The 16,942-nt window shown below is 39.6% G+C and overlaps 1 protein-coding gene across 2 annotated transcripts in view; it reads left to right on the forward strand.

Moving 5' to 3' along the window:
- Window positions 1–16,717, forward strand: part of LOC149530887 (uncharacterized) — a 37,286-nt gene extending 20,569 nt beyond the window's left edge. Inside the window, exons 2-4 of one of the 2 annotated variants that reach the window (XM_089808979.1) lie at window positions 14,926–15,044; window positions 15,146–15,233; window positions 16,018–16,717. In XM_089808979.1, coding sequence (XP_089665105.1) covers window positions 14,931–15,044; window positions 15,146–15,233; window positions 16,018–16,148 — 333 coding nt within the window. In that variant the 5' untranslated portion in view covers window positions 14,926–14,930 and the 3' untranslated portion in view covers window positions 16,149–16,717. Of the gene's footprint in view, window positions 1–14,912; window positions 15,045–15,145; window positions 15,234–16,017 lie in introns of both variants that reach the window. The other variant, XM_089808980.1, reaches the window with a different exon arrangement.
- The last annotated feature ends 225 nt before the right edge of the window (window positions 16,718–16,942 follow it).

The following is a 16,942-nucleotide window of genomic DNA, read 5'->3' on the forward strand; positions in this document are numbered from 1 at the left end:
TCTTTCAAGCCATCGTACTTCCCTCACATCCTTCATCTATCAACCGTACAACACACTGTACGACCATCTTGGCACTCTCCGCATACACCTCACCTCCCATCACCATCGTATGCCATTTCAAACCACCATACAACCCTCCCAAAGCAACCGTACGACCCTCCTATTACCTCATACGATCTCCTGATTGCACAACATATGGCCTTCTAGTCATCTTTCGCCATACATCCACTCTCTCCCTCAACTTTATCGTACTGTATCCCTCCACCTGGTGCCATACGGTCCTCAATTTGTACTGTATAGACTCATCCGCACACCATCTGCACCCCTTCTTTCTCCACCGTACAACATACTTCCAAGTAGCCTCCCACCCCGTACGGACTTCATTCCAGAACACATATACAAACATTATTACCACACAATTTGCTAATCGTATCTTGTACACTGTGTCGCTAGCTCGAAACATTACAGTGGTATTAGGGCTTTGGTCTTGCTAGCCAGTGGACAATGAATGAGAGTTTATAGCCGGAAGAGAAGGACTCATTCCATTGATAGAATGGCTGCCGAACCGGAACCAACAACTGCTGAACTCCTGGCACTACTGAGAAAACTCACAAAGAATCAAACCCAGATCACCGATACTTAGCGGCTCATGGAAGAGACTCTCAAGAAGTTGGCAGACAATAAAATATCTGGAGAACATAATGGTCATAGTGCGGACTTGGTGTCGAGTAAAACAAACCCTCATCCAACTCGCTCTCAACCTTCCATGCTGTCTTTTCAAGCACCATACAGAGCGAAACAACTAACCTTTGAAGAGATGCAAGAGCAATTGAGAGAAGACTGGAAGAATGCAAATTTTGAAGAGGATATATCCTACAAAGACTATGCGGATTTGAGAATGAGATATTCGGGAGGCGGAAACCGAGGATATTTTAATGATGATCTCAGAAGAAAGTTGAGTAAAGTAAATTTGTCTCCATTTGATGGATCCAGATCCATATTTGCCCAAGCGTGGGTAATGAAGGCCGATACTTACTTCCAATTGAATCCTATGCTAGAAGAAGCAATCAAATTTGCGGTGCTGCACTTGGAGGGAGTTGCGCATGAATGGTGGCATCACGGCACCATCACACTGGGGCATGATCAAATAACTACTTATGCAGAATTCACCGAGAGATTGATAGAGCGATTTGATGGTAAAGATTCGAAATTCAATTTCAAAGATTTGGCATAGCTGAGACGAACTGGATTAGTCGACCAATACATTGCGGAATTTCAGAAACTTTGTTTTGGTCACGAACATTTCAAAAAGAAGACGGATAGTGCTCTTCATGGATGGACTGACAAAACCATTGAAAGGTTGGGTAAAAGGGTTCAATCATGCCACTTTGTCGAAGGCTATTAAGAAGGCATGGACCATGGCATCATCATTGACATCATCCTCTCGAAGGTACTCACACCCCAAACCGTTGGCGTTCCTGAGGGACAGAGATGATAAACCTCAGCCCAGGAAGCTGTCATTGGACAAAGCTACCAAATAAGAACTCCGAAGGAAGAAATTATGTTTCAATTGCAAGGGATCATGGGAACCTAGCCACAGATGCCTTGGAAATCAAAAAATACACTATAATGAGGTCGTGTCCGATGATGAGGATGAATAGGAAGAAACGCTCACCAAAGACAACCAACATCACAACGACACCAACATGGTTAGTCTGAACCGTACAGAAAGAATTGTAGCTTTGGTACGGCACGGAGGGACTATTGCCCTAGCTGGTAGCCCAAGGTGGACAGTTTTTCGTGTACGAGGTACCCTTCAGGGACAAAGGGTTATAGTGATGCTGGATAGCGGAGCTACTCTAAATTTCATAAACTCATCTTTGGTGAAGCGAAGATGTCTACCTACAGAGACACACAGGATTTTAGGTCAAGGTTGCCAGAGGGACTCTTCTACCCAACACGCACCTTCTTCCTTAGCTAAGTATCACAATGGCAAATCACATGGCAATCGAGGATTTCTTCATAGTGGACCTCGATGACATGGAGGTTATTCTAGGCATACAGGGGATGGAGACATTTGATGAATACACTCAGAGTTTCAAATGGATGGGTTTCACCTTTGTTGTCGATGAAAAGAAGATTGTTCTCCCTGGAATGGCAAATGAGGGTCCGAAGGAAGTTTTTGTGCATTGGATGGAGGCAATTTTTTTGCGTGATGATGTTGCGTTGGTTGCACATTGTCTTGTCTCGGCGGAACCTATAAAGGGGCAACAAACACCTCCACAAGATGTTGATCTCTAGGATATTTTCAATAAACATGGTAAAGTTTTCATTGACATTCCTCCTGGCATATTGCCTCATCGAGGGTTTGAACATACAATCGAGTTGGAAGCAGGAGCCAAGCCAGTCATAACCACACCGTATTGCCATCCCATGAAGTTCAAAGATGAGATTGAAAAGACGATTCAGGAACTGCTAGAGAAAGGATGGATCTGTCCTAGTTCTAGCCCTTTTGCGTCATCTGTGGTATTGGTCAAAAAGGACGGGATGATGTGCATGTGTGTGGACTACTAGGCGTTGAACAAAAAAACAATAAAGAATAGATATCCCATTCCAAGGATAGATGAGTTGCTGGATGAATTGCATGGCACAGTCTATTTTTCAAAAATAGATCTCCGTTCTGGATACCATCAAATTTGCATGAGGGAGGAAGATATAGAAAAGACAGCCTTTTGTTGCCACTATGGACATTATGAGTTTCTGGTCATACTGTTCAGATTGACAAATGCACTTGCTACATTCCAATCATGCATGAATCGCATTTTCAACAAACAATTGCGTAAGTACTTATTGGTATTTTTTGATGATCTTATTTATAGTAGGACATGGGAGGAGCACCTGAAGCATCTGGATGAAGTCTTGAGGATCATGGAGGAGTAGTCTTTGTTCACTAAGCAATCCAAGTGTGAATTCGGTATGGCAAAAATATGGTACCTGGGGCATGTGTCAGTAAATACGGAGTTCAAGTGCATCAGGAAAAGATTCAGGCTATCCTTGATTGGCCTCCCCCAAAATCACTCATGGATTTGCGAGGGTTTTTCAGACTGTGCAATTATTATCGGAGGTTTGTTAAATGATTCTCTCAGCTCATCGCACCCTTAACGGATCTGACAAGGAAGAGGTCCTTCTAGTGGAATGAAAAGGCACAACTCACTTTTGATAAGTTGAAAGAGGCAATGAGCACTTGTCTCGTATTTGCATTACCTGATTTCACTCGACCGTTCATTTTGGAGTGTGACGCATCTGGAGAAGGCATTGGAGCAGTACTGATGTAAGATAGACACTCCATAGCTTGTGAGAGCAAGAAGTTTACGCTGACAAAACGCCTATATTCCACCTATACAAAGAGATGTTGGCCATCGTACATGCACTAACCAAGTTCTGATAGTATTTGGTAGGTGCCAAGTTTGTCGTCCATACGGATCACAATAGTTTGAGATATTTTTTGGAGCAACGAGACTTGAGCGAGAAGCAACAAAAATGGGTAAGCAAGGTTCAAGCTTTCGATTTTGACATTGAATATGTGGAAAGAAAGAACAATGTGGTTGCAATTGCCTTGTCCAAGAAACCTGCCATTTGCTCACTAAACCAAATTTCAGCTGACTGGAAGGCACATCTGTTGGTGGAATACTCTAATAACACATTTGCCTGTGAGCTAGTGGATGGCAACACCTAGGATGATAGGTACATAGTGGTGGATGACATCATCTACTTTAAGAATCGGATATTTTTAGTGCTGGAACCCAAATTGAAGCAGAAAATCATGAAGTACACGCCTCACCCTTGGCAAGACACCTGAGTTTCCTCAAAACTTATAGAAGTCTATAGGAGAGGTTTTCCTGGAAAGGACTAAAAGGGGACATGTTGCAATATGTAAGAGAGTGTGCAGTTTGCTAGCAAGACAAATCTGAACATACTCTACCAGCTGGGTTACTAAAACCTCTGCCAATTCCAGAACATAAGTGGGAAAGTATATCGATAGATTTCATAACAGGGCTTCCCAAGGTGAACGGAAAGGATTGTATTTTCGTGGTGGTTGACAAATTGACAAAGTACGCACATTTGTTCGCCATTCCCTCCAATCTTTAGGTCACACAAGTTGTCGATTTGTTTTTTAGAGAGGTCTTTTGTCTGCATGGGTTACCTCGAAACATTGTCAGTAATCGGGATGGGCAATTCATTAGTATCTTCTGGACATAACTGTTTCGGATGGCAGGGACAAAATTATCGCCAAGTACTAGTTACCACCCACAGATAGATAGACAAACGGAGATTGTAAACAAATGGCTTGAAGGTTACCTTCGAAACTACGTTTCGGCACAACAACGAGCATGGGTCAAATGGATACATCTAGGGGAATATTGCTACAATACCATGTACCACATGTCCATCGGAATGGCACCATTCAAAGCTCTGTATGAGTATGAACCCCTTTCCTTCATCGACACAATTTTGGGTGACAGCTGTGCACCAAGGATGAAGGACTGGCTTCACAAAAGGACAAGACATACTGAGATGCTTGAAGGAAAACTTACAGCAGGCACAAAATCAACAGAAGATGTACGTCGACAGACATAGAATGGAGAGGAGTTTCGAAGTAGGGGATTTGGTCTATCTTCGGCTTCAACCATATTGACAATCCTCATTGAAGGAAAAGGGAAAAGAAAAATTGAAGCCACGATTTTATAGCCCCTACCGTGTAGTTCGTTGCGTTGGCGAAGTCGCATACAAAACTGGAACTTCCAGAGGGAAGCCGTATTCTTAATGTCTTCCATGTTTCATGCCTGAAGAATGCCGTAGGGCAGAACATCACAGTCACCACAGATCTTCCACCACTCAATGAAGAAGGAAAGCTCATATTGGAACTAGCCGAGATCATCGAAGTACGTGAGAAGATTTTGCGTTATCGCATGCTGAAGGAATATTTGGTGCATTGGAAACACTTGCCATTGGACAACGCGACATGGGAGGGCGAGCACATTCTCCAACACCCAACATAGCATTTGCTTGAGGACAAGCAAAATTTGTGATGGGAGGATTGTAATGTTCTCGTTATAAAATGAATCATTTTTTAAAACTATTTTAACGGGCCGATTGATTTAATGTATCTCAGACCCATTTCTATTTTGTTTCCATAGTTGTGTTGACGTCGGCTATCTTTGTACACCCTTAGAAAGTTGTCCCTGACAGGTATTTAAGCACGGCGTGTAGGTTGTCTTTAGGTATGCATTTTTGGATTATTTCTTTGTACTGTGAATTCCAGTTGAGATTCCCTGTAGTTTGCCATTTCGGAAGTGAAAGATCTTCCCTATTTGGTTTGTTACCGATTTCGATGGGATTCAACCCTCACCCTATTTTGTCCCCTATAACACTTTGCTCAGATTTGGCAAATCGGAGCATCATCTTTTGGCATATCTTGAAGGATCATTCATATTTGAGTTTCTAATATTGTATCAGATCTACCTGTGTTTTATGAACGAATTTGCATTCACTGTGTGTGGTTCAGACACCAATCGTGTGGCATCTATACAATTCCGTACAACCTCTTCATTACCAGTGCAGCCTATCATCTTTCAAGCCACCGTACTTCCCTCACATCCTTCATCTATCAGCCGTACAACACACCGTACAACCATCTTGGCACTCTCCGCATACACTTCACCTCCCATCACCACCGTACGCCATTTCAAACCACCGTACGACCCTCCTCTTACCCCGTACAGCCTCCTGATTGCACAACATACAGCCTCCAAGTCATCTTTCACTGTACCTCCACTCTCTCCCTCAACTTTACTGTACTGTATCCATCCACTTGCTGCCATATGACCCTCAATCTGCACCGTACGGACTCATCCATACACTGTCTGCACCCCTTCTTTCTCCACTGTACGACATACTTCCAGGTGGCTTCCCAGCCCATACGGACTTCATTCCAAAACACATACATACATTATTACCACACAATTTGCTATTTGTACACTGTGTCGCTAGCTCGAAACATTACATTTTTGTGGATTAACTTTGTGCCTTGAAAAGGATGTTTATAAATCCAAAGTGTTTTTAATCTGCTTTGCTTCCTGTATAGACACTTCCCCAAATAACAATTATCATCTGCAAATAGAGAATGTGTGGTCGCAATGGAAGTACCTATGATTTGAACCCCCTTCCAATGACCAGTAATATGTTTGGACTAAATACTTCTATTCAAAGCCTCTGCCATTATAATAAAAAGAAACGGGGAAAGAGGTTCACCATGCCTTTCCCCCTGGAAAGATTGAAAAAAGGCCATCGATACCCCATTAATAATTACTAAAAACTAGGCTCCAGAGATGCAAGCCCTTATCCATTTACACCAAGCTTTTGAAAATTGAAATTTATGCAAGACTCTGAAAAGGAACTGCCAACAAACTGAATCGTAGGCTTTCATCATATCTAGTTTGATAACAAAACTAGGCAAACAATTCTTTTTGATAGAATTTAGGGTCTCAATGGCAACTAACGCACCTTCCATTGTTTCTCTACCTGGAACGTATCCACCTTGCTCATGAGAGATGATGCATAGGATGATCTGCTGTAATCTCATGTAGATGGCCTTAGTAACAATTTTGTAAACTGTATTGCAAAGAGAGATAGGATGAAAATCATCAAATGTAGTTGAGGTTGGACTTTCAGAATGATTGCAATATTAGTTATATTCAAATATCTTAACATAGCCTTGCTTCTCCTTGACTCTTCAATAGCTGCGAGGTCACCACAATAACATCCCAACACTTTTGGTAAAACAATGTAGTAAACCCATATGGTCCTGGAGCTTTATCTGCAAGCAAAGAAAAAACTACTTTATGCAATTCAGATGTAATTAAAGGAGCCATTAATAGTTTGTTATCCTGATCTAAAATAAGACACGGTATTGATTCCACAGTATTGTCCACTCTATCCTCCAATTCCAAAGGAGCAGTCAAAAGATCTTTAAACAACTTGACCCCTTTCTCTTGAATGGCCTTTTCTTCTGACATGACATTATCATCTTTGCACTCTGCGGTTGAGAAGATAGTATGAGTAGCCCGTTTTTGCTTTGCAGAAGCATGAATGTAGGAGGTGTTTTTATCTCCTTCTCTAAGCCATAATTCTCTAGACTTCTGCCTCCAAGTCTCTTCCTCTCTACAACACAGCTCAGCCCATTCCTCTTGGTAATGTTTCATGGACAGCCCATGATGAATAATATGTTTGTTTACATCTGTTAATTTTTGTTTAACTCTCTCCTTCTCATGAAAGATATTTTTAAAAACTTTTGAATTTCATGCTCTAATTTGGACCTTAATATGTTTAAGTTTAGCAGCAAAGTGAAACACTTTCATACCTTTGACTTCGGGAGCACTCACCCACCATTGCCTATGAAGTGAGTGGAATTGCAGATGCCTGAACCACATTCACTCAAATTTGAAGGATGACTTATGGATACAATCAGACACAAGTGCACCTTTGTTGAAATTAAACATGATAAGGAAATGGTCTGATTCCGAGATAGTAATAATTGTTGATTCAAATGAAAAACCCTTTAAACTACTCGTTAGAGACAAGAAAGTGATCTAATCTTTCCGCAATCTGTGTAAACCCCACTCTCTTGTTAGTCCAAGTGAAATAAAGAACCATATTTTGGCAAAACATCACGTAAGCTAGTATCCAAGATAAACGCAACAAAGCCTTGCATTGTCTTAAGAGGTGGTGCTATACCCCCACATTTCTTAGATGACTTGAGAATGACATTAAAGTCCCTTGCTAGAATGAAACACTGACCAACTTGCTGTTGGATAATTCTAGTAAGAGCATCCCACAAGTTTTTCTTATCTTGTGTCGAACTAGGCCCATATACGTTGATAAGAAAGAAATCTGTATCAAACCATACACACTTAATCATTTGAATGTTAGTGTCTTGTTGAAAACATTGTCCTTGAATAACCTTAGGATTCATAATACTGCCAAACCACTAGAAGCTCCCACACTTGGACTATGTACAACCATAGTTGGAAAACTCAGACTCGGCGGCAACTCACAAAGCCCCCCAAAAGTTTAATAGGGAAAAACTCGACGATTTAAAAAAAAACTCGGAAACCTAAAAAAAGGCTGAAATTTAATTAAAAATACATTTTTTTTGCAAAATTTAATGAGAAGATGCATCTAATAAGTTAATTAAAGAGTACACAAAAGAACCAACCAGAATTTAGATATATATAAATGCACAGTGGGTACAAAATTGCATTCTCATGCGGAATGCTGATGGCGGGAAGCAAAATAGTAAATAATTTCAATCTGTCAAACTAGAAGTAAATACTAAATATGTCATTACAATCACATCTACCTCTCTCCAGCTGTATTAGCAGGAAAGCGAGGGCGTCTAGTCCTCGAAGAAGTGCCCCGCATTGGGATTGGGCGTGAGCTGCGTAACTGTGAAGTCTGTGGCTGTGCCTCCTTGCTCAACATCCCTACTGACTGGCTCGGCATCCTGGAAGAGGATGTATCTGCTCCTATATGTGGCACTGGTAATGCCTCCTCTGAGCTTGAATCATCATCATTCTCATCCATTATGAAATGAAAATCTGTTCTAGCACTCCCCTCCATGGCCTACCTCTCCAGATTAGTGATCTCATCCGCTGAAAACAATGGACCTGGCAACTATTCCGTCCAATCAAAATGAGGATCTATCTCTTCTAGATCAAGTGGACTAGGTATGTTGAACTCTGTGCCTTTTTTATGCGCAACTTAAGATTATAGTGCACATAAACAAGGTCATTATGCCATCTTTGAGTCATTATGTTTTTTTCTTTGTGTGGATGGACTCAAATAAGCTCCAATTGCGCTCACAATGGGATGCACTACAAGGTTGGCATAGGACTCTAAGAGCAAAATTCTTTAAATTGGGGGATTGCCACCCCAACTTGCCCACCAACCATCTGCAAAACAAAATATGATAAGTTATAAAGCAATGAAAAAAGATAATCATAAAACACAACTTATCAATTTGCAAAAGTTTTTAAGTTTGACGCTTTACCTGGTGCTTGAGTAGCTCTTGCTCTCTTTGCTAGCATAGAAGAGAACAAATTACCCCTTGATTCCACATAGACTTGTTCGATCACAACAAGGTCTCTCTCTGCTTCATTGGATATCATTCTCTCAATGCATTTAGAGAGACCTTCCATGACCTCTTTGTTAGGATCTAAGTAGGAATCATTAGCCCTAAAACATATAGAAAATGATATCAAGTCTTACTACACAACCTTAAAAAGCAAAGTAAAATGAAGTCTTAGTAAAATCTCAAGGATAATCATAGTACCTAAATTTGGGGTTGAGGAAGTAACCTGCTGCATGAATGGGTTGGTGGAGCATATTGTTCCACCTCCTATCAATTATTTCCCAAATGGGGTCAAATCTGAGTCTGTCCGCATGATAGTAATTTCTAACAGCCTCTTTTGGTCTTATCCATGGCCTCATAAAAACCTCCTATTAGGGATTGTTGCCCATCACATATGACTCTAACCAGGGGCATAGACATCTACATTTGAAATTTGAAAAATACAAATTATTTAATAACATAGCAAGTTATCAATTAATAATAAAACTTGAATCAACTAAAAATATAATGTTTTGATTCTTGAAGTTACCTCCACAATCTCGTTAGCCTTTGCAAAAAAACTATCATCAAAGACTATCTGTGCCACAGCCTCTCCTTTGGGCTTCTTCGAGTAAGGTGAAGCAACCCCATCAACACACAAACATTTGTTTCAGAGCCAATATGTGGTCGAGAGTACTTTGCAATGTCAAGAACAACCTTGTCATATCGAGTCTCACCAAATCTTTGCTTTTAGTGGTCTTTCTCATCAAACTAAGAACCCATGGGTGATTATAGATATATTTGGTGACTCGCCTAGCATCTTTCACAACTAGACTCACCCAATCAATTTTTGCTATGTCCTCCAAAAGAAGGTCAAGGACATGTGTTGCACAAGGTGACTAAAAAAGTGTGGGATGCCTCTTTTGGAGGATTTTACCAAAAAGATTAGTAAAAAATCAATAATTTGTAACAAAATTTCCATATATAGATCAAATCTAAAGTGAATAATACCATAGTATTACATTCATGATTCATATTGAACATAAAGAATTAAATTTATTCGCACCACATTCTATACTCCCACCTCCATGACAACATTCTCCAACATTAAAGTCAATGTGTGTGCATTTTTCACTTTGAGGCGTCAACAAATTTCCAAAACACCACATCATCTTTGCAAGCAACCAAGAAATTAATAATGGCTCTGCTTCTTCCATCTGTCCACCCATCAGATAAAATGGTGTAGCCATATTTCTTCCACTCTTTCTTTTGGTCTTCTATCAAATTATTAATACTCTTGCCCTATCAATGACATTGTCAAGCAACCTACAAAATTTAAGTGTAATAAAGTGTTAGTAAAAAATAGGAATAACAATTAAGATTTAAAATATAACAATGAACTGAAGTGAATCACAATTATTTACAATTACTAAATAGTAAAATACTAACCTTCCACTCAAATCCTTGCGAGAAGGCGGCTTGTACCCTTTGCTCGATATTGACATTGCATTCACCAAATTCAACCAATAGGGACTATCAACCAAATACATTGAGATTTTGAAAAACCAAAAATCAGCTGCTGCAATATCAGCTTGCTCATGCACCTCCTTGTTCCATCCAGTGCCCTCTAATTTTGGCTGTGATCCAGTTGTGTTCTTGGACACAAAATAACTCCTAGTCCCTAATGCTGATGGTGATGAAGAACTAGGAAATCTAGAGGAAGTGGAACCAGCAAAAGCGGCACTTTGTTTGCTGATCCGTGGGCCACGAAGAGATCCCGGTATGTTCTCAAGTGCTTCTTCTTCTTGCATATGAAAAGGAGCTCCTTGAGATTCAGCTATGGCTGCCCTAATAGCTAATTTTGCCCTCTCCTTATTCAATTTTTTCTCTTCAGCAGCTACAAGTAGGGCATTGATGAATCTTTTTTCTTCTTCAGTTACCTCGAGACAAGGATTTGAATCATGTTTCTTTATGCTTGCAAGGTGGTATTTGAAGCGGTTTACGCCTCCAAAAATAAGTTTTTCACATGGAATGCATATAACCTTTCCAACATCATTTGGAGCTTCATAGGCAAACTGCCTTGCCTTATCTCATGCATTTCTAGGCCGAGTGCCTATATATCCAGATGGGCATGGTGTTTGCGGCCACTCTTCTTGCGGATTTGTCATGCTTTTTTAATGCTTAATAGCTGCCTACACATAAATTTATAGAAAAATGAATAAATTAAGTTAAAAATTAGAACTTAGAAGTTAGATCTATGAGTATGAACTAAACAAAGTAAATGAACAACTAGGGTTTGTTTTTAGAAAATCTTACATATTCTTCAAACTGAATGGCTTTCAAATGATTCAAACATAGAGTTAAAATGCTTTTAAATGATTTGAATTCATTTACAAGCAACAACAAAACAATAAAACATTTTTTAAAACTATGATAAAAAGAGCATACCTGGAAAGTTTTCCAACTACTATAATAGAAGAATCAAGTGCTTGCTTGATTCTGTATCTCTTGTCAGAGGCGTTAATGCCTTTGACTTTCCATGATAGAATTTTCATTTTTGGCAGGAAGAACACTTAGTTCTTCTTGCTTATCTTTTTAAGGGTGAGAACTTCTCATCCAATGTACTTTGAAGTCCTGTTGCCATCTCCTGTTTCATTTTTGACACTTTTTGGCTTCCTCCCTCTAGTCTTTGGAGTTTCGCCTTGCAATTTTTACTGGAAGGAGATTGCATAATTGACAAAGTTTGGGTTGGATTAAAAAAATCTTTCTGGTCTGCAAATCTATTTTGATCATTATTTTCTAGCCTTTCTGTAGAGGCTTCAGTCGACTTTTGCAAGCATGAAAGATTACTATCATTCCTAGAAGCATCTAGTTCCTGTAAAACAGTGGACTCCCAGTCCAATACAGTAGACTCCAAGTCATTTAAATTGTTCAACTTATCAGCTTCACACATCTTCTCATTCTGCTTGATGCTCATCTCACCTCCCTGCTCGTCGAAAACAACATTCTGATTAAGCTGTGTATCTTGTAGTAAGGCTACCGTTTCTGCTACCATTCAGTGCTTTGTTAATTCCATACTCAATACACCTATGCGGATCCTGAGGAACTACTTGAGATTTCAATGGCAACTCATCCAAACATTGCAGCCTTTCTCCATGATTTCCCTCCTTAGAGTACTGATTAGAACTAATAGGCATGTTCTTGCCACCTATTATCTGGCAATCTTGGTAGGGACATTCTTCAGATGCTACACATACTCTTTCCTCAATAAACATTTCCGTAATCATGGTGGAGGCAAGGGACTCCAAGATATTCCTGGTTAGTTTCTCCATCTGTACCTCTGATAACCCCTGAACCTTAAGGTCTAAAAACTTTAAGGGGATTACAATTAGCTTATTCTGAAACATTAGTGCTTTTGTGATGTTATTAATTTCACGAAGAAGAATACTCATTCCTGTGGTGGCTTTTTAATGATGGGAAGCTGTCAAATCCTCGCAATTTGTATCCTGGGGGCTAGACGTGATCTTTCCACTAAGGATATCTGTAGTATTTGTGATTAGACAAGGAATGTGGTTGTGACCACGAAATTCTGAGTTGTGCTGATTTATCAATTATCTGTCCTACAATGGACAAAATTTTCTTCATCATATTTGCAATTACATATACGTCAGGCCCATGTGTTTTACCATCAGACTGTTGTTTCAGAGAATAATCACTGTCATCCTCGTGAGACTTTAACTGATGAACTGACCTTTGAGAAGCTTCACCTACCAACAGTCCTGACGCTGTATACCCAGCCCCACCATCCAGCTGGTCCAAGGGATGTTGAATAGAAGAAGAACGGAAATTTGATCTCAGGGAGAGTCATCACGTTCATCAATCAGCACCTGTTGTTGATGTTCTACCTTAGTATTTTTCTTTTTACTTTGAGATGTATCATGCAGTATCGATTCTTTACAAACAGCCCCAATTGTTGTAACAAAGTGGTGGTGGTCATCATGTTTATCTGGGACTGAAATGTGTCGTTGAGAGTGAGTACACCTATCTGGAAAGGAGGAATGATCATGACACTGTGTTATGGGATCTCGATTATTCCCACCACATTGAAAATTGTAATGCCCCAAAAAAATCTTCATGCCAGTCAATCGTTTGGGCATCCTGAATGACTATTTGCTGTTCCCAAGCACCCCACTTAGATTTAATAGTAAAGGTTTGAGGCAGTGATTTACGCAAGTTCACCAATATGCAAACTCTCACTGTCAATTCTGTCCTCAAACGGGATAAGGTCATGTCTAACAAAATTGCCCAATGGGTTAGCAAATCTTTCAATAATATCTAGGTCTTGATATTCTAAGGGGAGTGAGGGAAATGAGATCCAATAAGGCATGAACACGCAGAACGTTTGGTCTGGTTTAAAATTAGGTACCCATGCTAAAGTAGATCAAAGCCTTTACAGAACCATCCCTTATGTTTATGTACCGAATCTCTACTTGATTCAGATTCAAATAAAACCATTAGAAATGAAGAATCAGAATCTATATAAAATATATCTTTCACACCCTGCCAATGGCTATAAGCCCAGTCATAGATTTCTGAAATCTGCAAAGAGGAGTTACTAAACTTAAAGATCAAAGCCCTCTCCCTCAAGTAAGAGATTTGGGCTGACAGAAGATCTTCCAGTAAAAATGTGGAGATGATCTCTTTAGTAACCTGAATACCCTGACCTGGAGAATGAGCTTGAGAACCTATTTCTGCTTGTGGTGGCTCCATCTCTACTAATATCTTTTGATCTAAGGTGGCTCTGTCAAATCCACAATCTGACGATGAAAAATCCTAGGAGCCCTTTGGAAGGAGAGACTGATCATTCTATTTTACTGCAAATCAAGGGTTTATTACTGGAATTGTATTCGGCCAGGTAAGAGGAACAGACGAGTGCATTTGACCTATCTCGTTAATGGGTTTCTGTTTGTGAAAGACTGTGGGGAACATGGAGGCGTGCCATAGCATATGTTGAAGACTACTGGTAGCCTGCTTGTTTTCATTTGCCATTTAGTAGCTCTCCAATGCCTACCCCTCTGTTGTGTTTGACGACCCCTGAATAGCTTACCATTTAGCGGATGTCGCTGAAAGTGGTCTTCTTGCCATTTCCCAAATATCGTGTTTTGCTTGCCTGTTAGAGGTCCTTGCTGTCGTTTCCCAACTTCCTCATAGTGCCTGTCTCCACCTCGACCAGCCTTCCTGACAAGCCTGCCCTGTTCTCCCCTGATCTGCCGCCCTAGACGATTCCCCCCTTTGGAGAGTGCGAATGCCCTGTGGATTGATAAAAAAGGGTTTTGTGGGCTGCACAATAGCTGTCTTCCTGAAGATACCTCTGCAATGCTCTTGCCCTGTCCATGGAGCCCACACTGGAACCCTAGATCGTCCTCACATTTTCCAATCAACCTTAGTTATACATCTTCCCCAAAGGATAGTGCTATACTTTATTTTATTATTATTGTTCTTATATTCTATTCAAAAAATGGACATTGTTTTGATCTTTTTATTTTAAAATTTTCTATTTTATACAGTTGAAGGGAAATGTTATAGGAAGTGTTCTGATTTAAAACTTGACCAAACTAGCATCCAAACATATTTAACCTGTTAGTCTTTCACATCTTACCTGATGTTGTTTGGCTGTTATGGAAATATTTTGCACGCTTAGAATGCATAATTTTTCTCTATTTTGAACTGTTGTTTTGTTAAGCTGTTGAATGCAGTAATTATGGAATTCTGCCCCACGTGTGGCAATATGCTTCAAGTTGAGCTTCCATACATGAGACAAGAATTGCGCTTTTTCTGCCCTACGTGCCCATATATCTTTCCAATCCGACGCAAGGTAAGTGGTACCTTCAAATAGGTTAATCCTCTTCAATGCATTATTTGTTGTTATATTATTTATATGAAGCTGAAGCTAATGTGCTTAAGTTAGCAATGCAGATTACCAAGAAAACTCCTCTTTCCAAAAAAGAGGTGGATGATGTGTTTGGTGGCGAGGATGCCTGGAAGAATGTTGACCGTACAGAAGGTATGTGTGGTGCAAGTTTAACATGCTTGCCAATAAGTAAATGCTTTTGTATGGTCACGAATATTTGTGCCTGTTGTCTCTCAACAATTTTCTTAACATATAAATGAATAACACTGATTTAGGCAAATGCATGTAATTCTAATGCCGTGCCATACCATTGGTGCTGTTGGATGTGGAATTTTATCAAAGTATGCATATATACATATACTTCAAGAAGTGATGGCTGACACAAACTGAAATTAATGGTTTATTAATTGTGCGCTTTGATATCTAACATTACAAATGAGTTGGGTAAACTTGTAATGTTAGATCCATTGAGGTGGACGTGGGTTATTGCTCATCAGATTGGTATGTTGATACAAGGGGGGCAATTTTAAAACATAATGGTCTCAATTGGGAAATCATGAAACAATCTAGATTAGGAATTTGGAGGAGTCATGGCATTGGTGGATGCCATGGTGTGGATAGGATTTTCCACTTATGAGCTCAAGAATTCAGTGAGAATTAACATTTGATATTGCGGCCTAGTTTCTTTGGCATTGTTTCAAACCATCGCCCATGGTGTCTATTCATCTAAATTATGATATGGATCTGGAGGTTATGCTTTGATTTGCTTTTAGATTTTCATCTGACTACGCACATGAGTCTGTCTCTACATTGTTATGGCCTTAGGCTGTGTGTTTTATTATTGTCATCTTCACAGTATAATATATCTGCACATTACAGTTGCCATCATTTTGTCGTATTCCATGACATATCATTGTAATTCATTTTGTGTGTGCAGCCAACTGCCCCAAATGTAGCTATGGACAAGCTTATTTCATGCAAATTCAGATCAGATCAGCAGATGAACCATCTTCAATATTCTACAAGTGCTGTAATTATCAGTGCCAGTTTAGGTGGCGTCAGGATTGACATCTGCTGTGTTGGACTATTAATGGTTTAGCAACAATGTACATTGTTCCATTGTACCATACGATACAAAATGAAAAAGGAATGAGTAGTTATGTCAAGTAATGTGTTGATTATTTAAGGTCTGTGCTCAAACCCGGTCCAAGTTTTCTGTTAGTCTATAGGAACCAGAAAAGGCTGATTGTAAATGATGTCTTTGCAAGATATATTTTCTGTGATTATCCATTTGAGCTTTGAATGGGGACAACACTGAGACTTCTTTGTCAACAACAAAAGTCTTGATTAACTGCTCTATGCTTTCTGCATTTCAGTGGTAAGGTGCTTACCTTTTGTAGTACTTGAATGTTTGAGTTTCTTATGCAGCAAATATACCCCCAGTCTTGTGCCAGAAGGAATGTCCCAAGAGTGCATAAGAATCAGAAAATGGTTATCTTTTTAACTCACAGCTGATAATTTAGATGGGATGTCTAGGAGTGGTAAAATGCTGTAAATCATAAGCCGGCATTGTCTGATCATATAATGCCAACAAATGCTGTTTTTTATTTTTATAAAATGATATTTTATTTAGTATATCTCATGGAGTGATAATGCGAGGAATATTGAATGTCCAAATAAAGAGGATGTATTCTTTTAGAAAAAGAATTTGGAGTTTTTATAATAGGATGGAACTTCTCACTGTTTAATAGACCACTGTCTGCTTTTTGTGCATTCAATTATTCAGCACTGCATTTTGGGTCTTTAATTTTTTTATAATATTATAATATGGCGTTTTCTGTAGATGATGTCAGATTAGGGTC

Source organism: Cupressus sempervirens, chromosome 11 (assembly GCF_028749045.1).
Source record: "Cupressus sempervirens isolate cs-2001-9-10 chromosome 11, ASM2874904v1, whole genome shotgun sequence".
In the NCBI taxonomy this organism is placed as follows: domain Eukaryota; kingdom Viridiplantae; phylum Streptophyta; class Pinopsida; order Cupressales; family Cupressaceae; genus Cupressus; species Cupressus sempervirens.